The 25701-nt window shown below is 36.3% G+C and overlaps 1 protein-coding gene across 2 annotated transcripts in view; it reads left to right on the top strand.

Moving 5' to 3' along the window:
* Nucleotides 1-23763, top strand: part of ADGRA1 (adhesion G protein-coupled receptor A1) — a 284157-nt gene extending 260394 nt beyond the window's left edge. For both annotated transcript variants that reach the window (XM_075758192.1, XM_075758193.1), the window contains 2 exons: nt 16454-16549; nt 19751-23763. In XM_075758192.1, coding sequence (XP_075614307.1) covers nt 16454-16549; nt 19751-20972 — 1318 coding nt within the window. In that variant the 3' untranslated portion in view covers nt 20973-23763. The remainder of the gene's footprint in view (nt 1-16453; nt 16550-19750) is intronic.
* The last annotated feature ends 1938 nt before the right edge of the window (nt 23764-25701 follow it).

Below are 25701 nucleotides of genomic sequence, written 5' to 3' on the forward strand. Positions count from 1 at the left end.
ACAGATGTTTAATGTGACCCTGCCTCAGAGCTTTTGAGTGGACTAGATGACCTCTTGATGTTCATTCCCACCCTACAATTCTGTGATTCTTAAAACGAGCATTTTTCCTAACAGTATTTTCATTTGTCAAACCTTTATTTACTGCTGAATTCCTGCAGCCTTGTTGATCTCATAAGAACTTTTGTATTTTATTATGCAAGCAAATTCTGACAGAATAGACTTTGAAACTAATGTGTTCCAAATATGTCTTCAGTGTTTGGAAATGTTATGAGTCTTGTAGAAACTGGCTGCTGATCCTCCAGGTGTTTTTATTGAGGTACCACGTTACTATATAAAACATAACAAAAATTAGGCCAGCTTCTGCTCTGAAATGTCCACACCCTCAACAGTTTTTCAGTGAATCACTGGGAGTTACACATATTTAATCACAGGAAGATTTTTGTTCATAGATGGAAATTACTGCTTCTTGATACTTACAAATCAAATTCAGTAAATTCCTTGTCATTTTAATGATACAGATCAAAAGAATTTAAATATGTAGTATTTATTATACCTGAGCAAAATAGAATGTCCAGATTAAACTTTATGCCTATATTGCTTAAGTACACACTCAGATAAAGGGGTGATGCCATTATTATTGCATCACACTTGGTACTCAGGGAAACATTCAAGATTTTAACACTTTATCTGAAAGTGAATGTTGGCTTAGGTTTTCTGTGAAAGAAAACCTGAGCCCATGAGATACTTGACTTATTTATCAATTAATTATGAGAGATACCTAGTTATTGTTTTATCTATTGATTAGGACGTATTAGAACTATGATTACTGAAGATCATTTGTGTTTGCTTTTCAACATTTATGAGCAATGCCAGGAAATCAGAGATTTACCTTCAAATATTCTATATGATTTTCATGAAAAGTATATGAAATGTAAGTAGTTCCCTGTTCCAATATGCCTTGACTCGTAGCTATGCTTATTACAAGTAGTCACATCAGTAGATATAGGTAATTTGCCAAGAATATTATCCACAAGTTTATGCTGATAAATCTATAAGCAGATAACAATTTCTTCAGACATATTTATTGGTTTAGTTTACCTCCCAGTATTTTACTTCTGCAATCATTGATTTTATAGGATGGTTATGGACAGTCCCTGAATTTGTGGTATTTGCTAACAATATGAGTTATGAGTGGTCAGTCATAGGATCTTGTTTCTTCCTCACATTAGATGAATTTACAGACATCTCCAGAAAAAAATACCTATACAGGCGAGTTCATTTCCAAGAAATATTTATGCATATCACTTTGGAATTTGATTTCTGGGATTACTGATGTCAGTAAAGCTCATTCTCATGAATCAAAAAGATAAAGAACAGGAATCATGGGCAAATTACTACCACTGTTATTTTCAGAATAACTACCCCATGCTGGCTATAATTCATATGTAAGGCATTTTGGACTATTTAATGTGGCATATCATACTCTTTGTTATTGTCTCATGTAAGAATGATATTGAATCTGTCTATTCATATAGACTCTTCGTCATCCATTAGTGATACTGAAGAAGCAACCAAATAGCTATATTCCCTCTTTGTGAATTAAGAATGTGTTTTCCAACTAGAGAGAACACTTCTTTCTGAGGTTCTGGCATGGACAAATCCGATAACAATTATCGTACCTAGCAAAGCTAGGCAGCCTTTTGACCTGGAAAGTCGAGCAACGAGATGCTCTTATCATTTTCTGAAGATGGCCATGACTGCTGTTCATTCCTTTTCAGATCTCTTTTTTCCGCATTACTAATGCAGTAACATTCTGGAAATGACATGTTATTTTCTAGCTTTTAATTCATATTTCTCAATTATTATTTATAAAGATAACTCTCCTCTATATCTGCTTGTCCTTTTCTTTCAAAGTTTCATGATCACTTCTGGCTGAGTGCTCCAAGAAACCTTGTGATTTTTTAGAAACTTACCCTTTGACCTTTTTATATATGATGGAAAAGCCTTGTTATTGCTTCTGGTTAAAATCTGGGATAGGGATCACCAAAAATAGATTTCTGTGTATGTCAGTTTTTAAACAACAGGAAAAAGCAAATGTTGATGCCATCATCACATATATAATTTTCCGCATAGCTCAACTTAGTAGGACTAAAACTGACAATAGCAAAAAAAGTCAACATTAAAGCTAAAGATTGGGGTTGACGCTCATGAACTCATGCAATTGTACCTTTGTTTCTTACTTTTCAATAGGGCGAATTAAGGACAATGTGTCAACCTGAATTTTTACCAGTAATTTTAAATCTCTGTGGTTTTGTAGAGTCAAGTCATTAATTGAATATAGTTTGTCTATGATTTAATAGCAGGGTAATCCATAATCATTCTTCTCTGTATAGCATTAAAAGGGAATCCTTTTTGCTGCCTTTAGATTGGCAGATTGAATTACATCCTATGGAATATTAAGGAGAAAGTGTTTCAGAAAGAAGCCAAAAGTCTAAAACCATGAGGGAAAAGTTATTTCCATCATGCTTTAATGCTTCACTGCTGCTTGTTACATTTAATAACACCTACTTGGTAAGCTTTTGAGTTCTTGGCTACCTGGGTATCTGTCAAAATGATAAATTGGAAGTTGTGGAAGTGGATAACATTGTATAAATCCTAATATAAGATTTTCTCCATGAAAACAAACACGAAAAAGTAAGCTTTTCCCTTTTGCAAACTGTAAGGATGAAAGTTCGGTAAGATTCTTTAGAGGGTAGATTAGTTTCTGCAAAATAATGTAGTTGTGTAGTACAAAATCATGCAAGTCTGCATCTCATTCATATGGAGCTTGACCAAAGCCAGTGGGAACACTTACGTAAGTAATGTTTGCACAACTTATCTGATATGATAATAGATTTTATACATAGCATAAATTTTTATTTTGTTGCAACTGTTCATGGCTACAGTGACAGCTGTAGGCATTGTTGTTGGAACGTGAAGTGGGGGTCTCTTTCTGACCTCAGTCATGTCCTATCTCAGTTACATTTTAATAATGCACTATACTCTTCTAAAGAACACTGTCTGGCTCTAGGCACATAGCCTTCTAACTATAGGAATTTTCAAGTTATGCTCACTCACCTATGAATGAGTCTACTCTGAGTAGTGTGTAAGATATAAACTAGAAAAACAGTAGGTTTAAAGAGCCCTTCTCTCAGCATTGACAGCTGGTATGCATGGACCCTCATAAGATTGAAAAAGATAACAATGAATAATAAGTTGATTATAAAAATAATGTTTGGCAGAAACATCTGTAAGTCATCTAGTGTAACTCTCCACTCAAAGCAGATCCACCTTAAAAATTAGCTCAGGGCCTCATCTAGTCAAGTTTTGAAAATTTCCTCCCATTTTCTTCCTCCCATCCTAGTTCTGTTTCCTTTTAGCTTTCATCTTGAATGGACCACAAACATGAAATGTAAGAGCTGTAACCTAATCTGAAATAAAGTGCAAAAAAATCACTCTTATTGCCATGAACAAAACCCCATCAGTTTAACAGAACATCATTAAAATTCATAGGTATATAACGGAAAGTTAAAATTCATAGCTACATAAAGTAAAATATATAAATATGTTTATAAATGCAAGAAATTCCCATCAAATTGCACATAGTATATCTAAACTATTGATGAGAGAATTTAAGGGGCAGCAAAAGAAACTCATCCTGTGGTGGGGAACGAGTCCAGAGGACGTCCACAAAGCTGATTAGAGGGCTGGGGCACCTCTCCTATGAGGACAGGCTGAGAGAGTTGGGGTTGTTCAGCCTGGAGAAGAGAAGGCTCCGGGGAGATCTAATTGTGGCCTTCTAGTACCTGAAGGAGCCTACAGGAAAGATGGTGAGGGACTGTTTATCAGGGAGTGTAGTGACAGGACAAGGGGTAATGGGTTTAAGCTGAAGGAGGGTCCATTTAGATTAGATGTTAGAAAGAGATTCTTTACTGTTAGAGTGGTGAGGCACTGGAACAGGTTGCCCAGAGAGGTTGTGGATGCCCCATCCCTGGAAGTGTTTAACAGCAGGTTGGATGAGGCTTTGGGCAACGTGGTCTAGTGGAGGGTGTCCCTGCTCGCAGCAGGGGGGTTGGAACTAGATGACCTTTAAGGTCCCTTCCAACCTAAACCATTCTATGATTTTGCCACAGTCCATGAGGACTCTGATTCCCTAGTCCCAACTATTTCAGCCTTTCCAGAGGTTTAACAAATTTCTACAAAACTGCATAAATAAGAATAAAAGAGAGTTGTGATTTTCCATCTCTGCAAATTGCAAGTAGCCCTAGTTCATAAGGTAATTAGTACCATTTGTGCTAATACCAGAATACTGAATATCCAGTGCTTACAGCACTCAGGTGTGATGGCTGACCCTTAATCATCTAATTCAAGGAAAGAGAATCTGTCTTCCCGATCACATAAGAGTCCAGGCACCTGATTATTGAGTATTCACAGATGCTTTTCTCTCACTTATCACTTAAAGGAGCAGGTTCGCTTTGTATAATAGTTCACTGTACCAAATTACTATGTTCACTGAACCAAAGTAATTTTGAAATTGTTTCTTGCCTCAGGGCATGTTATGAACAGTAGTTTTTTGCTCACCTTGGTCAGTGTACACTGACCAGTCAATGTGTGTAGCATTAAAAAGGTAGGGAACTTTGTTATGCCCTAATAAAAATGTGATATATTCATTGATGTGAAGACTGTTGGTTATTGTTCTAGAAAAATAACCAAATACATTAATCATTGCTACATGGGTTTAAAATTACTTGGTCCAGCTAATGCTTAAGCTATGAAAAAAAGGAAATGCAGCTTTCTTTCAAATAGCAAAACTGAGGAATATACTACAGTGTTGAAATACATGAAAATGAAGCTGCTGTTACTAAGGATTCCTAAGTGAAAAACGACAGGAAGTAATAAAATGTGCTTTTAAAAATCTTGGAATACTATCAAATTACTAAGTCAAGGAGAGTAGTTATTCTCAATTAATCAAATTAATAGGTTTTGGTTTTCTAATATTTTCTTTCTGCATGAGTCCATTGAGGTATAAGTAGTGGATGCATATACTATAAATAGGTACATGTTCCAAATACGGCCAGATGTAAAACTGAATTATCATTCATGGCAGATGACAACATTTTTTATATGCCGTCTTCTTCTGAAAAGGAAATTAAAGTCAATATTAGAAGTGATTAGGTAATAGATATTCAGAAAAAATCTGGTTGGAAAAAATGAAATGTTTCATCTTAATACTTTTTACCTGAGCTATATTTTGCAGCTTCCCATTTTAAGTTTCTGATGCATAAACTTTCAGTAACTCTAGTCTTTGTGGAGTGCAATTTAATTCTTGAGGCAGGCACTCTGTTCTGCTGCTCCATATAAGTACTGAGATATTTTTTCTCAGCCAGTATTTGTGAACAAAGACAATGTGAGGGTAGAAATAGAAAAAAAGAAAGGGCCTCATGTTTAACTTGTACAGACACCTTACACATAATACTTTTTTTTTAGATTTTTCATCGTGCAGTCTTCGTAAATAAAGCAAATGTAGTGCCTTTAGAGTCAATATGTGTCAAGTCATTTAGGGTGTGTTTATTAGCATCTATGTCTTGCACTGACTTTGCCTGAAAATGTTTCAGAATGGTTTTCTTTATGATTGAAAACAGTATTCTGAGTGAATGAAAATCATGTCTTTGATGTTTGAGGTACTGATTTTCCTTAACTTATGACCTGTAGCAAACCCTAAAAATATTAGAAATATTCAAAAAAATTAATTGAAGTATTTTAAAATGAGAACCAAAATACAGCACATGGTCCCTTCCTTTACTGTGAACTGAATATGGACATTAGAGGAATTCAAACCCTGCTTCTATGCTTTTCACATCAGAAACAATTCCTTTCAGGAAACTGTTTCATCTTTTCTCTAAAAATGTGGGGTTTGGTTTGTCAATGACAAAAGCTTCGTAGCTGGAAGATTCAACAGAAAGGGGTTTGTGGTTTCCATGGATCTTCTGTGGAAAAGCTTTTCAATTTTTAAATGGCCCTCTGGGTTTGTGACTGAATACTTCTCATAGACCAAGAAGATTTAATAATCAAAATGATATTATTTTTATTTAGTGTGTGGTTTCTTCATGTCTTAAACAAGACTGTTTGTTCTCTCACTTTGCCTGAGGATACATCTTGCTCTAGCTATGTGATTAGATTTTAGATACATGCAGTTGAAAATAAACCCAATTACCTAAATAGATGGAAGGTAGAAGTAAATTGTGATTAGCACATAATTGTAATACCAGAGATGCAGAAGCCTGAAGCACAAACTCTGTTTAATTTTGGGGATGTAGCACCTAATCCTTAACAATATTGTAAAGATGGGGGGGTTATTACCTTATTGGCAGAATTCTCAGAAACAGTAAGAATGCTTTAATACTTTGAAGTTTTAAAAGCCAATACTTAAAAGCCAATAGGGTTGCCTCCATATATTATCTATACACAGTATAAATATGTCTTGAGTATTGTGGGTGGATATCATTTAAAAATACACATAGGATATGCTGAACAAATCTAGGCAAAGAGATTAAATTTACCATTGTTCTGTAAACTTCATAAGAAAGCATTTTATAAGGACATATGAATATATTAAATATGAATCTATTAAATATTAAAAATATGTATGTTACACGGTGGCCAGAACATGTATAATTTTAAAGTATTTCTGAGAGTACTCTGTGTAACAGTAACCACCCACTGTTATGTGACAACACCAGCTGATGCATTCAGCAGTTTTACATACAATTATGTGTGAAGCTGTAATTTTAATTTTCATTGAAGAAAGGCAATTTTTTTTTTTTTTTTTTTTTGAGAAATGGCAGATTTCACGGGGCAACATTAAACTTCCTAAACACATGATTTTAATGGCCTGTATCAATCAAACAGGCTTTATAAGATGTTTGAAATGTTTCAGGGCCAATAAAAGAGATAAAAATGCTTTTAGCTTGATGGAGCTGTGCTTTCTTGCTACTGTTTTCTCTCTTAGTAAGTAGTAACGCTAACATTCATCATTCAAGAAACAGTAAACTAAAGTAAAAATTGTGCTATTAGTCTAAACAGGACATTTTTCGAAAACTGAATTTAAGATTCCTGCTTCTCTGCTACTTTCTGAACCATTACTGTTCACATTTTTCACATTTTGCCTATAATTATCTGCCATGGAAAAATGGAAATTTATTCTTATTTATATTATGATCTTCTTAAAGAAACAATTTCTTTAAGTATGTGACTGTTGTTGAGACTTTCCCTGTCTAATAACTGGGCTAGTCAACCTGGGAGGGATAGAGATCATTAAGCTTCTGTGAGTTTCAGGTGACTAGATAAGCAGGTGAATAACAAAGATAAATATCTCAACGTAAGGGAAGGCTGAAACAAAAGAGAGATGGCATAACTATGGGAAAGATCTCAAGAGGACCTTGTACCTTTTTAGACACCAAACATAATCATAAAACAAAATCTGTAGGAAATCAGATTACAGTTCTTTCTGTGCCCACAAAGAAGTTCAGTAGAGAAAGCTGAGATTCTTTATCACCTGCCCTCTGAAACAGGGGCTTAATATTGCATCAAGAGATACAAGGCTTGCAAAAAATGTGCAAATTAGCAATATAGTTTTTGTGGAAATTCACATCTCTGAAGAATTTCTCGTATTTTTCTCTTTCTTCTAAACAATTTCAGCTCCCTCTGGCACTGTGGGCAAAGATCTTGCCCTTCATATAAGATCATTGATTTATATAAAAGAAAAAGGAAAAGAAGGCATGAATTTAATGTGTCCTCCCTAGAGATATTTTCCAGGAGTTCCTGTATTCTCTTTTCATTGTTTGCACTCATCTGTCTTGAATGCTCAGCTGAGTAAATCTAAGAACAAGCCACCTGGGTCTACCAGTAAAGTCCCTGTCTTCATGACATTGATTGCTTGGTCATGAATATCTTCTGAATCATTCTGTGCATGTACAGTGAAATAACAGAAAATAAAACTAAGAGATTATTCTCTAGAAAATGGACAATTTCACATATTACCTGTGAAACTCATGCAATCAAAATTACTCAGCTCTAACTTGGTGATATAGCTCATAATAAAAAATGTCTCAGAATATCTCTTTTAATACAACAAATAGATTTCATATCTAAAACCAAAAATATAGCAAGTAGTGAATAAATAACCTCTGAATAAACTCTCCAAAGGTTCTCCTCCTGTGAAAGTTGAAAGTAGTGTATTTTCAGGTGATGTAAAAATTACAAAACAAGGACTTGACTGGTCCATTTGATATTTTAAAAAAATACTGTAGAAGAAAAAGCATTCTTCTTGACAAAAAAAAAAAGTTGCCTACAAAGCAACTAAATGTCAAACTCAACAATGCATGAAACACAGGGGGATTCAGGGAGTTGTGTTGGTGACTGCCATAATAAAATATGGGATTGGCATAAACTCCTTTTTAAAAATATGATTTCAAAATTTAGTCATAGGAGAACATAGACCAGAACCCCCTGTCAGTGACTTTCACAATTGATCCAAATTAAAATATATTCCCTCCTGCAAGTCATTTCATTTAGTTCTTTTTTGGCAGGCTTAATGAAATATTACATCAAGTAAAACCAAAGAAATCCACATTTTCTATTTAAAATTCAAGGTGATTCTACTGACAGTCATAAAACATTGATACTAATATAATGTGAATCGAGTATTAAATATGTGACAATATAAGGGTACAGCACTTATTATCACTATCTTTGCATGCTTTACTTTTCATTTCACTTTCATATTATATAAAATGGCATTGTCATATATAGGCTGTTATCAGAATTTCTTGTCTTGATGAGGGTTGATAGGTTAATGGTTCTTTTCTCCCCTTTGAAAGGCAGAAGGACGTCTTGATGGTAATTGACTTTCTAAAGGTGTACTGCAGTGCTCGGTGAAGCAGTTGTGTTTGATTCAGTAGGCTGGAACTGCAAAATAATTTCAGCTAACAGCTCTACGCCAGAGTAGTCAAATGCCTGGAAAAATGAGGTAGCAATGAATTGCTCTGAACAAGAGTATCAGCCATTTTGCTACTAGAAATTAACTGTGGAAACAGAATTGAAAGGCCTGTTGTGTTCCCTAGGGATAAAATGATTGTGTAAATAGAAAATACTCAAAGCATGAGTATTATTTCTCCTCTGATTATTTCTCTCCAAGCATTAACATAAACAGTTTTCTCTCTATGAGCTCCATGTTCTTTTTAAACATTTTAAAATATAGATAGATTCTTTAAGAAATACTAATAAATATATTTTCTTTCTCATCAATATGCTGCTTAATATTATACTTACTACTTTCCTTCAAAAGTACGTTCAGCATGAGTACCTCCTTACCTGGACTTAAGTTATTTATTCATTAAGACCTGAGCAGGAGTAGAAGTCAATAGAGCTAAACTGCAGCATGGAATGCACTGTAAGAATCATCTCTCTCTCTGATTTCCAACAGCCCCCAAGACATTATCCAATAAAATAGGGGGGGGGGGGGGGGGGGGAAAGGCAAAATCTCTGTTGCTTCTTAGATACAATGGCTCTTCAAGTTGGTCTAGCTCACCAAGAGACAATACAGTTATCTATGTAAATAAAACACTCTTCTGAATTTTGTCTAAACATTTTTTTGAGTTCTTGAATTTTTTTATTTTTTTTTTATATAGACATTTTTGTTTCTCTGTCCTTTCTGCTCGCTCAGACTGTCTTACAGGGTCATGGTAAAGCAAACTGCAACTGTACTGCGAGCCTGTAAATTCCTTTTCATCTGCAAAATACCAAAGCAGATATAATGGCTACACTAGCCGTGAAGGGTGTTAACCAAGGAAGTTGAATAGGAATAGCTTCAGCACGTCCTCCTGTTCTCCTCCGCTAGCAGGGCCTAAACTCTCACGCTACCTAACTGGCCGTGCATGAGACATCATCTGACATGGACAGAAAGGAAGAGAAGCTCAGTATGAATATCTAGTGCAGTGGGCACGCATGAGAAAGGCAACTGGTTTTGAAGCTGTTTGATAGGTGAGGTTTCATATCTTCTGACACTGACTAACTTTCTCCCACTTTATTGCCCAGGTTCCCATATTATGAGTCTCTAAGGGCAGATCCAGCAAAGTATTTAAACTCCTATCTCATGGCCAATTTTAATAAAAAAATAGAGCCTACTTTTGTCAAATGGAGTCCTGGACATCTTAAGTTGAGCAAACAAATCTGCAGAGACTTTTCTTAATGGTTTTGTCATTCATCTCTCTGTGTTTTAGTCCCTGCCTCTAAATGGAGAAGATTATACATATTCTCACATGGACGTTAGATTAATTAATGTTTGTGAAGCTTTTAATTTGCAATAAGATCTATAAAGAAGGGATATACATAAAAATGAGTAACTACCTGTCCAGTGATCTTTGTTTCTTCTGTGCTGAATGAGTGAAATGTCTTATGGGAAAAAAAAAAAAAAAAGGACTGTGAACAGGCAGTTAAAAAGAATAACAATATTGCCACATAAAGGTGCTAAACAGAGTTTTTACACAACTTAATTCTGCTGTTATTTACCTTTTAAAGTTTGACTTGCAATAATAAAGTTTATTTTAGCATTATTAGTTGATTATATTCTACTTTGCAGATAGGGAAAAAGCACTTAAGAAATACAGGCTATTTCTTGTCAGCCAGGCCGTGAAGCAAAACTAACATTGTATTTGTAACTATATTCATAAGTCAAGACCATCTGGGAATAAGATCCAACATTATTTTTTTTTTCTTAAATGAAAACTATATTTTCAAAATCCCATCATTTCTACAAAGTCTTTTTTTTATCAAAATTCTCAGGAAAAAGGACCATGAAATGATGTGATGCATGAAAAATTCAGGAAGAATAATTTGAAAATCGGGCTCATGAATTCAGCTTTCTACAGAGCAGCTACTTATCTGTCTGCCTGCCTGCTGGGTACTTGAACTGTGGCATCTGGTTAGCTCAGAAGTTAATGACCATTTTCTATATGGATTATTTTCACAAAGACGTTAATATCAAATCCCAGCTCAAGGAAAAATAAAGGGGAAAGTCATCTTGCTGTGACTCCTCTTTTATATTCATGTTTATTTTGCAAGTGGCTAATAGATTGACGTATCTTCCTGTGTAAACTGTGCCCTAGAAGTAGAGCTAAATAGATGAATTAATTTTTTTTGTACTGAGGAAAAGGAAAGAAATTAATGTTTCACTGGTATCTTTATACATCTAACATGTACCTTTCTAGACTTGTGCATGCAGAGAGGAATACTTTTAAGTATACAAACATTTTAATCAAGTAACATTTTCAATAAAGACTATTTGAAGCTATTAAATCACTTCCTGATCCATCACAATTCTGCCAACATCTGCAGAAAAAAAAACTTCAAATCAGTCTTGCATTACACCCACAAAGCCAAGGTCTGGTCCTTTTTGGAAGGAGTCATTCCAGAGCCAAAGTTCTTAATCTGGAAACAATTTTGGGCTAGAGAATAGCCAGACACTCAAGCAAGAAATTCATCACTGGGTAGAACTCTCCTTTTACTTGCTGACTTACTGAGTGATATTTATGGAAATAAACTTAGAAGAATATACTGTATGTTAAGTTAGCAGAATGGATGCTGCCTGCAGGCTATTGCAGTCATTCTTGCTGACATTATCCTGTTTCTATCAGATTGGCTATGTAGCTCCCAGTATTTTGTGGTAGGGTTTGCCTTACAAGAGAAGTTCTTGCTGAAAGGAAGCTGGAAAACAGTATGCCACGATGTCAGCATAGGGACATCACCTCAAGCAGTGTCTGCTGCTCTGTTGGGGGTTTTTTGTGTTTATGTCAGTGCATGTAATAAAAAATATTGTACTTACTGGTCTCAGGCAGCTGCAGCAGGGACTTAGAGGTTCCCTCTAATGTTCAATGAGTATGATTCCTCCCCCCACAAATGAGTGCACATCATTTGAGCATGTCTGCATAGCCTGGTTTTCAGGCTGCAGCTAAGAGGTGCGAGTGCAGCATACTGAGGCCTACCAGGCTAGCTTTAATCTAATTAGCTTGGATAACAATGTTAGTGAAGATGTGATAGAATGAGCTTCAGTAAATAAATGTATGCTGATGTGAAAGCCTGCTAGGACTCATCAGGACATCCCTGGATAGCCAGCAGCAGCAATGTACAAATTTTGAAAACTCTTCCCAAGGGCTATTGAAGCAACAGCTTGGCAATTGCTTCAAAGCCCCACATCATCCCACAGATAGTTTACAGTTTTCCCTGTAAAACAATTTTAAAATATTATCTAAATTAACTGCTTGTCAAGATCAAATTTTAGCTGAAAAAAAGTTTTAACTTCCTCTCTGTGGTTTCCTAGTCTTTAAAGATTTGCATACAGGGCTATCTTGACTACAGCCAAACCCTCTGTGCTAGCTGGCTCTGTCGTAACAGTCACATCTGTCAGAACAGGGTTCTTCTGTCATCTTACTGCTGCATACAGAGTTTCATTACCGGTAGCCTGAGTATCACTGTTTGCGATCTTGAATGGTAGAAGAGTAACACAAGTAGATGAAATTGGCTCTGGGTCCTGAGTTACTGTATGTTTTTTTGTGAAGAGGAGACAGCCCACCGACTTAATGAGAAAAATTAGAAAATTAACTCGGAAGTAGAAAAGGTAATTGGAAGACAAAAGCTGGTTACTGAACCAAAGGATATAGACCTTTAAAGTTTTAAAACCAAAAGGAAGTCATGAGAGGAAGTAGTAAATATGAGTTAGGCAAACAGGGTAAGAAAAAGATTGATCATTATTTTCAAAATAAGAAAATATACTTGGGGGGCGGGGGGGGCGAAGGTGGTTGAAAAGCATGCACTTGCTCAGTCTACGAGGTTCATCCTTCCAACACTGCTTTATTGTATTGTTCTGTGAATGAGCATTGCTGGACAGCAGCATCACCCCTTCCTTTTGTTCTTGTACGGCTGAAAGACACCAGAAGTTGGCTGCAGCAGCAGAAGCAGCAGGACCCAGCATCCCTTCAGTTACAGCCCTTACACTCGGACCAATCTGACTAGTCTGGAAAATCTCCTCTGCGTACATGCCCAGGCAGCACTGTATGAAATACCAGTGGATGTTAGTACTAGGGCTGCACAGGGAACAGCGTGCATGGGCTCCTCCTTCACAAGTCAGGCTTTGCATAAGTAACAGGTAGATTATATTCTTCTTGCTCCTGCTTGAACTCAGAGAGAGGCAATTGTGTTTCTTGGGCTTGGAGACATGGGTGCCAAGATTTGCCCAGTCCATTTATAGTAATAGAGAGATGCCTTGTGTTTAAACATAGGATGGGAATTAAGAAGTCTCATTCTGAAACAGACTTTCTGTGTGGCTTTGAACACTTAATCTCTCCTTGCTTGTTTTCTCATCTGTACAATAGGGATAATAATGTTTATCGACCACACAGGGGGCTGTAAGGCTAAATTAATTAATGTTATAAAGCAACTTGTTTCCCTTAGGTAAAAGTTTTTCTACAAGTATGAAGCATAACTATTTATTATCTGCATTTTCTTCACTTTTTATTCATGCCCTATCAATTCTACTTCAGCTTTTTCTTCAAAATTATTTGTCCTAGTCATCTCATCTGGGTGAAAAAGAAGAAATTGATAAAAAAAATGATTGCATAGAAACTAATGTTTGGAAAGACTGGTGCAAATTTCTTCATTTTAAGTGTACTTCCTCACAACTAACCTGTATATGGATTTTCTTGAACAATATTTCTTCTCTTTGATGACTTGCCATTGTGGTCTTTTCTTCTTCATTTATTGTTTAAGGTATCCATGAGCTCATGTAAATGGGCAAGAGTATGCACTCCTGCTCTTACAATTTAATTTCCAATTCTTTGATTATATTTTCTGTTAATTCTATTTTAATTTCATTCCTCTCTTGCTGATTTTTCTTCTATGTGGCAGACTTTTTTTCACTTCACCCTTCAAGAATCCCAAACCCACCATTGAAGAACCATTTGATTACACTGTCATTTCTATTTGCTATTTTACTTCCCCTGCCCATGAGACGGGGCAGGCAGTGTGCTGTGCTGGATATCAGTACAGTGCACCTCAGGTACACTGAAACCATTTGACTTCACCTTATGTTGTTTTCTTTCTCTTAGCAATGAGCCAGGACAGGAATTTGGCTAGATTTTGCCCCATTTGTGAAGCTCTGTGCAGCTAAGTGCTTCCAGAATATCTGATGGTACTGTTATAGTGTTCAGCAGCTGCTGAAAGTGTGAGATATGAAGTAGATTATCTAACACCCAAATACTGGCTTGTCTGAGACTTTAGATAAGGATATGATTTAAATGTATGTATCCAATCTGTAAAAAGTGGTGGCACTGCAAAAAATGAAATTGTAGGTTGTGTTGTAGGTAAATTCTATGGTGTAATCACTTCAGAAGAGTTTGAAGTGCGGTTTCCTATACTTGCTTCTGTATTCCTATTTTCCTGCTCCTTACTATTTCTTATATAAATTGGCATTAACTTTTCTATGCCTCATTGCTTACCCTAGTCATTTCCTGAATTTCAAAAATGTCATTGAACACGTCTTTGTTAAAAATAATAATAAGCTATTAACTTAGCTTATTCAACATGCTCAAGTCAAAAGATATGTACAATCATTAAATGGCAGTGAATGAATGGATTTTGTAAGGAGGCAGCTTGTTCATTGGAATTTATGGAGCTCTACAGAATAAGCCAAGTTTGAAGAAAAAATATATACTTAATGTCTTTGAAGTTGTAAAATCTGAAGGGCTTTTTGATGAATGTGGAGGATGATTTTCTCTGCTCTGTTTACAGCTCAGACCATTAGGACAAAGATTGACTGTAAATGTTAACATGAAATTTTCTGACCCTGGCCTCTAATTCTGCTTTGGAAGGAGGTGGGGAAGAGAGAGAGGTGAAGAAATTTTAGCACTAATTCTACATTTGATTTAAATGCTGATTTATTTAATCTTACTTAACTCTGTTTCTGTAAAAATCCTGCCTTGCAATGACTGTGAATTTTCCCAATATTTATAACACATTATAGAAAACTAGTGGCCAGATTCTGGTCAGAATGTGTCCCACACGTTATTAGGTTCCTCTCAGCCCTGATGGACAACATAATAGCAGTGACTGGGAAGCATCTATATCCCTGCATACTGTTTCCCGCACCAGAGGAGTGGCTTGAAAAGAAACTAATTTTGTCTACTGCCAGAAGAGCATTGGTTAAACCAGGAAATGAGTCAGGACGTTCAGAGAACCAGCTGAGCTTCTAGGTGTGGTGGAAGATTTTCCTTTTTGTCACTGAGCAGCATTCCTTCCAGCTGTAGCCTCACATGCACCAGGGCCGATGCTCTCCACCTCAGAGAACACAGTGGTGGAAGTGCTGTGCTCCATGCATAATTTTGTGTTTTGCTTATAGAAATGGAAAATGTGATGATGGTTTATTTTGCTGAATTTGGACATAGGCATGCAGGATGCCAACTTGTGAGACATCTGTAGGACTTCAGTGTAGCCTAATGATCATACACTGGAATGACTGCTGCTTCCAAGTAGTTCAATGGCATTTAACCAGTTAAAGAGTTGTGAAACTATGTGCTTTCATTCTTAGAATACAAGTCTTTACAGAAAGAGTAATGCTTAGGTTAACACTCTTCTTGGATATTTATGAGATCTTGCTGAAGTCTTAGAGGCCATCACATTTAAATGCATTTGCAACACTGGGTATTGAATGAGTGAAGAAAAGTGTGGTATATGCAAAGGGATATTTAATCCTCCTCGTTTCTCCAGATTACTCCTCTGTGCAGAAAAAAAAAAAACCAAACAACCACAACAACAACAACAAAACAGCCATTTTGCCAAGTCAACTGCCCCTTTTCTTTTTGCCTAACTGAACTGTTTCTTTTGTCATTGGGGATTTAGGAAAACATTTCTGTGGTTTCACTGAGCTTCCCTGGGAACATTTTCAGGTTAAAGTGAATACAGCTGCTTTGTCTGAATACTTTTAATTTTTCATGCTTACAAATTTAATAACTATTAATTATAAATATCTAGGTGAGTGGAATAACTTTATTGGGGAAGTAGGTTCTTTCATTAGACAAGGTTTTGTTCTTCATATGACTGCAATAATAACTACATTTACTAAAGACATAAGTCAAGAGATTGTTAAAAGTGAGTCCATGTAAATATTAAGCTCTCTGCTCTTTGCTTTATAAAGTACAGTGTTTATTGTGGCAATACTTCATTCTTTGCTTTTCTGGTTTTAGGAACGTTTAATGTTTTAGCAATATTGTATACTCAAAATACTTCAAGAAGGTACAATTATTTAAAAAGCAGTATTCGACTACAAGTCAGGCAAATTAAAATATCAGTTATTATGTCTCAACAGATTTTACCTGATTAGTGGTGGAGTTCCTTTCATTATATGTGGGATTACAGCAGCAACCAATATCAATAATTATGGAATTGAAGGCAATGCACCATAGTAAGTACAACCTATTATAAAATTTTAAGGAAAACATATTCTTTTTCTTATGCAATTAAATGTAACTGGCTTCATAAAGGATACAGATATGCCATTTGGGATGACATTTGTTATGAAATTTTATTAAATAATAGCTATGAAAGAGCAATGTCTTAATCTGGGTCTTGCTGCTTCGTCTACCAATTTGACTCCATTACTGTCAATAGAATCACTTTTCATTTACAGAATTACTCTTCATTTACATCTGAATAAGTGAAAGGATATGAAAAATCTCTATTGGTTAGCATATTTAATGGAGCTACTAATTAATTAAATACTTTCAATTCATTATCTACCTTGAATTGATCTACCTGAGTCATCCTTCAGGTGACTTAGTTAAAGCAATTTACAAATAATTATGTGAGAAAAGGACAAGTTAAAATCCTTCCCCCACCTCCTCCACCCCCATCCCTCCCTTAAAAACCAATTATTTTGGATTTTCAGCACCTGGAAATGTTCCAGTCACAGTGTATTGCAATCCTGACACAGCCCTCTCATGTAGTAGTGTGTTAGTGTTCAGTATACCTCCACAAGGCACCACATTGTTATTAATTCTTGGCATGAAACCTGAGATATCAATAAAGTACAAAAAGTCTTTCCATAAAAGTGTAGCAGAAAGTGAATCAGACTGCAAAATTAAATACATTCTGTGTAAAAGATCAGCATGGCAATGACTGGCACGCTAATGGATATATTAGTACTCTGCCAGCATTAGTACTCTGGGGGGCATCACTCTTAGTTACTGCTTTGAGCACCTACTGTAATACATTTGAAACTAGTTATGTTCTGGGTAAGAAAAGTGGAAGCAAAGGAGAATGGTTTGTAAGTGAGCATTTGGCTCCTTAAAGGTGTTTTTATAGGTAATTGAAATTTAAATTCTGGTAATAAATTAGTACATACCATGGCTGTTTGCTCTGCCTAGGGCCGAACTCATTCATATGTTTATTCAAACTTATCCAATTAGACAATCACTTATAATCAACAGTACATTAAAAGACTTTTAATATATTAAAATTATTTATGTTCATAAATGTGAGACATTTTTCATTTTGGCACAGTTACAGAGGTTATACTTCTTTAATCATGTTAATCATAGCCAATCAATACCTGGTACCACAGTCTATACAGAAGACAAGGCACAGGTGAGGAATGGTTATAAGACTGAGTAAAAACACAGCTTCTAATTCAACAGTAGCATAGTGAGTTATCTGCCTTATTCATTTTTAATAGTATTAGTATAGTAAATGCACAAACTTGAACTTTTTTTTTTTTTTACGGAACTGATTTTTTTAAATGATGCACAATGAGATTCCACTTGAAATAAGAGCACCCCAAGGGACTGTTCCACTGGGGAGCATTCCGTTCTCCACTTTGCATGAAATATGCAGCATTCAAATGTACTTCAAGTATTCATGTAGCTTTGTGCTCTCTGCTTATCCAATTAAATATAGGTGGTAACTTACCTGTCTTTTCACAAATATCTTTCAGGGAATCTTTTCATGTGCATGTCTGACAGCAAAATATATACTCCTTGGAGTGTCTCTAAGTTCATTAAAAAAATGTGTGCATGTTTTCATTTAAGGTTCGGATCTTAAAAATTTAAAGTAGTTATTCTGCAGTTTCTTGTGATAAATACCCAGCGGGACTGCCTGTTTTTAGCTGAGAGGTTCTCAGCCTGGGAGAAGAATTCATTCTATCCTTTTTATATTAAGTTGTGGATGATTCCTGGCTTGACAAGAATGTGATATCAGAAGGTTCCTTGCTGTATTGGAAGGACTGCAACCAATCACACACGCCTAAATGAGTATGAAGTGTCACACAGTGTCACATTTAGAGGTGGAATGGATCATGACAGATCACCTGATCTGTCTTTCCGACCCAGTGGGAAATTAGCTATATCCAAACCATTCCTGACAGTTGTTTATCTGAGGTGCTTTAAATGGTCCAAGAATGGATAGACCACACTTTATTCCAACAGCTTATTATCCTAATTGTCCTAACAGCTAGGAAACTTTTTGAAAAATCTAATAAAATTTTCTTGCTGCAGTTTAAGCCCATTACTTCTTGTCCCAGTCCAACAGATAAGGAAAGTAACTTATGCCTCTTTCCAGCAATCCATGCAATGTTTAGACTATGAGAACCTAATAACAGCTGTACTAGTTTATACCACCAGCCCAGTTCCCTGTCTGTAACCGTGGCTAAAAGTAGATCATAGAGAAGAGTGAAAACTAGGGAAATATTCCTTCTCCCCCTGACCCAAGTTCTCCCAGTTTCCATCTGGGATTTCATTAGCCAGAAGTGTTTTCTTACCGCATGTTTATTTGATTAGATCATTAATCCTCAGGACAGTCCTGTTAGACTGCTACTAAATTATGCAGCTGACTGAGGCATATTCAGCTCATACTGGCCTGTGAACTACTTTAAGCTACTCTAAAATGGTTATGGTTATATTATTTAAAGCCTAGCAAATAATGATCCATGCTTCCAGTATAATTTCCTTAATTTTTCTGAGGACATTGAAATTGCTGTAAATTAACTCCCAGGAATTTCAGAAACAGTGCAGAATTCAGAGGTGGCATATATTTTTTTTTTTTGGTCCGCTCACTGCAGAAAGCAGTGAGTGTTCAACTGGAAGTCTTTTTTTGGCCTCCTTATCACTCAGACTGTTCTCTACTTAGGCAACAATAAAATTCTGTAAGAACAATCCTCAGGCTTAAGAGTTTATATCAATGTTCATTGATACAAACCATTGAAATCTGTACATTTCTATTGCTCACACAGATTGTATAAACTATGCCTCATTTGCTTTTTAATCAAAGTATTAGCACTGACATTTTTAATAGAAAAAAAGGGTTGACATAAATGGTCTTATACTTCACTGCAATTCTAGATTTTAAACTGACCTACATTTCTTGGAAATTTTCAGCTTTAATATCCTGTAAATTATACATGACATTTTACTCTATTAAAAATATGAAAGTGATGCCTCAGCTTCATTGATATTAAAGACACACTCCCTTTCTCCACAACAAAAATTTCCAAACTTCTGAGACACTGTTGGGTCATGTAAGTTAGAAAGCTCAGTTTCACATCAGTCAGTTGTTCATCGCATCTAATGTGGGCTATAAAATGTTCTTGACTTGCTTTTTTTGTTGTTTTCAGTTGCTGGATGGCATGGGAGCCTAGTCTCGGTGCTTTTTATGGGCCAGTAGCATTCATTGTGCTAGTCACTTGTGTTTACTTTCTCTGCACATACGTGCAACTGAAGCGCCATCCTGAACGCAAGTATGAGTTGAAGGAAAAGACAGAAGATCCGCAGAGAATGCCAAGTACTGAGGTGGGCCATGGTCATATTACAGACTCTGTGTCCGTTCCCCAGGCAACCTGCTCCATGATTTCTTCTTCCTTATTGGAAAATGAGCATTCATTTAAGGCTCAGCTTCGAGCCGCAGCATTCACTCTGTTCCTGTTTACTGCCACTTGGACCTTCGGAGCACTTGCAGTATCTCAAGGTCATTTCTTGGATATGATATTTAGCTGTCTTTACGGAGCCTTCTGTGTGACCTTGGGTCTTTTCATCCTGATCCATCACTGTGCAAAGCGAGATGATGTTTGGCATTGCTGGTGGTCCTGTTGCCCATCTAGAAGAAACACCTATTCAGTCCAAGTTAATGTGCGCCCAAAGGTTAATGTGAATGGTGACACTCAAGTTCATGCACCTTGTCTTCAGGAATCACCATGTCCCAACAAATCAGCTGTGTTTAATCATCCAGCGGCTAGCCACTGCAAACTTACTAACCTACAAGCAGTTCAAAATCACGTTAACTGCCTTTCGCCTGTGACACCATGTTGTGCAAAAATGCACTGTGATCAGCTGCTTGATGATGAAGCTCACATTCATGTCCACAACGAGGGAACCTTCAGACCCAATATGCACATTCATAGATGTCTGAAAAGCAGAACTAAGCCACGTTATTTCAGTCGGCATAGGTCTGCAGGTGAAAGAGAATATGCCTATCATATTCCTTCAAGTATTGACGGCAGCATCCACAGCTCGCATACAGAGAGCCCCCACAGTACGCATGATAGCCAGTCAGGTCACAGGCGGGCCTGCTGCTCAAAAAGCGATCCATATCCTACTGTCAACCAGCCCGAAAGTAGCGACGCAAGTACTGTAATATATAGTTGTGCTAAAATGCCAGAAAGTGACACTGTGCACCATCCAGCTCATTTTGAAATGCACCCACGGACACAGTCATTGCCATTCAATACGACGAATCACAACGGAATTCTCAAGGGAAACGTGCATGAAGCCATGATATACAGCTCAGATAGTACAGGAAATATCAAAACTGGCCCTTGGAAAAATGAAACTACTGTGTAGTTCATGGGCCGTCATAATGTGGTTTTTCCCCTAAACCATTGTTATCTTTGCTTTTATTCCAAACTAAATGAGATGACATATTTGTGTAGCTCATCAGTAAATTGTACAGCTTTTCCATCTTTATTTCAATTTTCTTAATAAGAGTCTAAAAGAGAGAGATAATGACAGTTTTAAAGTGAAGTTATTTTTAAAAGAAAGTTATAAAATTATTCTGAAAGATAATTAGAAAATGAACTCTAGACGATTGAATATGAGAGGCAATATCCTTTTGTTACGCAGAACAATTTTTCTTTAGAAATACATCATTTTCATTCATTGTTTTCACTTTTGTTCTGTAGTAACTTCAGACACTTTTTATACACATATCAGCATCTTAAACTTTTACTTATTTATTTTTGTAGCAAAATATTATTACTGTGCCATGGATTTTAATCAGAAGTGACTATGGTAGAAATGATAAACAGGATTTTATAAAATTACAGCTTTTTAGATCTACAAAAGTGATACTGCCTCTAAAGATCTTCTGTAGCATATGGCCTGTAAAGTCGTGTAATGTACAGTCTCTGTTCTGTTGTTTTTCTTGTTGGAGAGAAGTGCTAGGTAATGTCTCTGTTACATCTATGGTGCTGTATTGGTTGTATTTTGCATGACATATGTCAGGATATACCATTTGCTGTTTTCTAGTGTTACATGTGTTAAAAAAAGAACAAAAAAAAAGTGTTGTACAAGGCTGTGAAAAGCCCTGTTGATATTAATCTAGAGCATTATAAATCTACAGAAAAAAAATCACTCTGCACTAGTTTAAGTGGCACAATCCTTTGTATAAGGTTATATGATAGCTTTGATAAGGGTCCACTCTAATGTCTTTACAGAGCATGCACTACTCATTGTATGTGACACTGTGCGGTGTAATAGCAATTGTCTCAAAAAGTTTTACACTTCTTTGTAAAGTATGCCTTTTGAACAAATCTGTAAGCTGTTTCACGATAACCTTTCCACATCTGTTAAGGTAGAGCAGTTTTATCATTAACTCTTTGAGGACTACAGTTATGTTCTTAAAGTAGCTTATTCTAGTTCAGAGACACTGTATATATGATATTGTCTATTTAGTTACATGATCAATGTAGTCCAGGGTTGTCAGGAAAGAGAAAGTTCAGTCATTTTCCAAAACCACACCTTCTTAGAGTCCATCTATTAATTTCTCCACTTGCTTTCTGAAAACCCATTTCCTCCCCTAGCAAATTTCAGATTGTCTTCATCCTTTAATGCAAATTTGACCTTCAGAGAAGTTCTTTATGTTCACGATTTCTGCTGAATTGTAGGGCATTCCAGGGTCAGCACCATTCTCTATTAACAAGGCTCTTGGCAAGAAATTTTTTCATGTTTCCATGAACATCTGGACACAAAGCATCAACTCACAGTACAGAACTGCATCATAATTACCCTATATGAAATAAAACCGCTTTTTTCAAATAGGACGGGTGCAGAAGAATAGTGGATCACAGAAAGTGAATAGGAGCATAGAGCTGTGAGAAAACTGTCTACAGTGGAAAGTGAGCGGTGCATCCATAAATAAGAGAAAAAGCACAATTCTGTACGGCCACGTGAGAAAGTGTGCTGTCATGTCTTAACACAGGCTTATGTAATTGCTACATTGCAGAGAGCAAATAGAAAATTTCCTTGAGATCATCAGTCTGCGATTCTCTGTGTATATGTTGCAGAAATCTTCACATACTTCAGCCCACTGTTTTTCTGTTATTAGGAGTTTATTAGTCTCTACCTTTTTTGTTTGTTTGTTTTAATATATGGGAATGCATTTCCTAATAGTGTACATAAAGATGACAATTATAATTGTTAGAATGTTATAAAAACATGTAAGTCAGATGAATGTGTTCTGCAGTGTTGCAGGTGGGAATTACTACTCAAAGGGTTAATGCTCAGTATCTGAGTGCAAGAAATCTTGTTTTTCTGTATTTTTGTAAATTTGAAATATATATTGTAAACTCCAGCAGTGCAATGTATCCATCTCAGATTGTGTATTTTTAAAAGGTGAGCGAGAAGAATGCACTAGGTGGTTGTCAAGTTTTAAGCCAATATACAACAGTTTCATCACTGCTTCTTTAGCTAATACAAAACAAAAAAGAAATGCCTGAGCTTTATTATGTATATGCTGTATATGCTTGAACTGTCTCTAAACTAAAATACAGCATTTTTCTTTGTTTGCATAATGAAATATTTTCTGTTTAATAATTATTTTCTTTTAATATTACTTTTACTCATTCCACATAGACAGTGAGCCCTAAGCAAGCATAGACATAATGTGAAATACCACTTCTCTGTGTCTCAGCACTATGTATATGTATATTCTGTAATAGCAAAATCCTAGGAGGTCTGTAGAATATTATGCAAAATATTCCACACACACGACCAAGTGAAATACTCACTCTGCAAGAACCCACTCGGTGAGCTTCTTTATTCAGCTTGTGTTTTAATCACCTCTGCTATTTTGATTGAGAGGCCAGTTCCACCTTCATAATGGCTTACAAAGAAGTAAATAGGTGCTGCTTTCCACAGAATATCTTATGTGATAAACCTCTCTGGAATTTAAGCGTAAAATATTAAAACACTTTTCTTATTGTGTTAAAAAATTAATTTAGTGAATATTTCTGGGCTAATTTGGAAGAGATGTGTTATGCAATAATCTGCATATTATTTTTTCAGAAAATATACAGTATAACTACAGAGTAGGAGAACATGATATTAAATAAATATTAAAATGTTTTGTAACATCAAATTTGACCAAAATACTTTTTGTGCTTTTGACTTTTTTTTTTCCTTAAGATAAATGAGATAATTTCAACGCTTTGGGAGTCTGTCTTTGTTTTATAGTGGGGTTTTGGTCAATTATAGTCAGTGAACCATTACTACTTTACCTGATTTTCTTTCCTATAAAAATAAAGTCAATGAAATAACTGGAGTATAAGAGATATATTGTCCTAGTAAATTCCTCATGGACATACACATGTAACATGTTTCAAAGTCAGCATTAGTTTTGGTGATTCATTGCTGACATAAAAATGACTGAATAGATTTTTACTGTTCACTTTCTGTCTGAGATTAAGCAAGAGAAATTTCATCCAAAAAGATAATTTTGGGAGAATGATGCAATCAACAGAAATCTGAAGGGTTGTCATTACAGTACTACCAAGATAAAAATATGCTCTGATGCTGTAGTGTTCTTCTCTGCATATAGAAATTCCACTTTTCATGACCAAATTTCAGCTCATGTAAGTGACTCCATTTTAAGTCACATAGACCGTTTACAAGAACTCCTACCCAGCCTCACATAAAGAGCTTTGGTGTAAAAATAAAGCATATGTTTTTGCACATTATGCCTGATCATATGTGTTGTTCCCAAGAAGTCTGTTGGTTGTGCCTGCGCTAATATGACTGAGCAGTCACTGTCAGTGGCCATAAACACATGCTGTCTTTCACCACACAGCTGCCTGCCAGCTACCCCATGGGCACCCTGTCCAGATGTTAAACCGCCGAGGGAGCCTTCGCTGCGGCTGTAAAGCATTCTCGCTGTCTAGATCAACAGCAAAGTCTCCGCTTAAAGCAAAATCAAGGCCACCTTTGATAGACAACACAGGCAGTTGAACAGCCTGTGCTCAAACACTAAGGGCTGAAGGCAGATAAAACTAATGGAGGTGGCTTTAAGCCTCCTGCTTCTCCTCCCTCCAGCTCTCTGCCAAAACTACCTGCCTAGTAGGTCTGCTGCCTGTCAGTTTACCTAAAATTCCTGGTTAGCTGAAATGAGAGTTTCAGGTTCATCATGTGTGGGGACATGGGTATAAGCATCCTGGGCAACCTGAAGATCTGAAATTGCTCTTGAGCAAACACTGTTAAGGCTTACAAAGCTGAACGTAACTCCACAAATTTGGAGTTAGCTCCCTCTGTAAATTTTATGTCTTTTACAATGAAGAGGTTGTCTGAGAGAGGAGCCTTGTCCATTTGGCTATTTGGGAAAAAGCAAGCTGTCATTGGGATCAGGCTGGTAACCTTTTTAACATAGAATCTGCTTTGCATGGAAACAGAAAAAAGGAAGGTGAATATGGTTCTCTGTAAAGGAGACCACCTGTACTCTCACCCAGTTTTTGTTGCCTATGACAAGAAATGTTGGGCTGATTAAGACATTAGCAGTTCAGCAGCTTCCTTACCAGAACATAAGTTCAAGTTCCTGTACCAGCATCCACCAGTTCAGAAAGGAGCTGCAGGAGGCAGCTGGATCAATCAGGATTCATCAGCTGAGTTTAACGGCTGGCTGACTTCAAGCAATTTCAGTAGTAAGTTGGTGCTCTAGGTGGCTCTTACTTGCTTAGTTAGTCCTACAGGGAAGGGAGCTTTTGGTTTGGTTGTTTTCTTTTGCTGTGCCCAGTTGGCCATTTTTTAATTAGCAATTGAATTGCTAAGAAGAAAACTTATTCTACATGTTACCTTGAATATATAAACCACAGATTTTTGCTCACTGTTACTAGGTCTGTGAAGGTGTAAGCGAATGCTTGTTCCCTTATCCTACCAGTCTACTACCTGAGTTTTTCAGGAGCCAAACAAGCAAGCAACAGTGAATTTAGGACAGTATTATAGGGCTTACTTCTCTGCAAGGAAGGTTGAAGTTCAGTTTGCAACCTCTAGAGCAGTTCAACCTCAGACAAATATCCTGCCTTAA

Source organism: Balearica regulorum, chromosome 7 (assembly GCF_011004875.1).
Source record: "Balearica regulorum gibbericeps isolate bBalReg1 chromosome 7, bBalReg1.pri, whole genome shotgun sequence".
Classification (NCBI taxonomy): Eukaryota; Metazoa; Chordata; class Aves; order Gruiformes; family Gruidae; genus Balearica; species Balearica regulorum.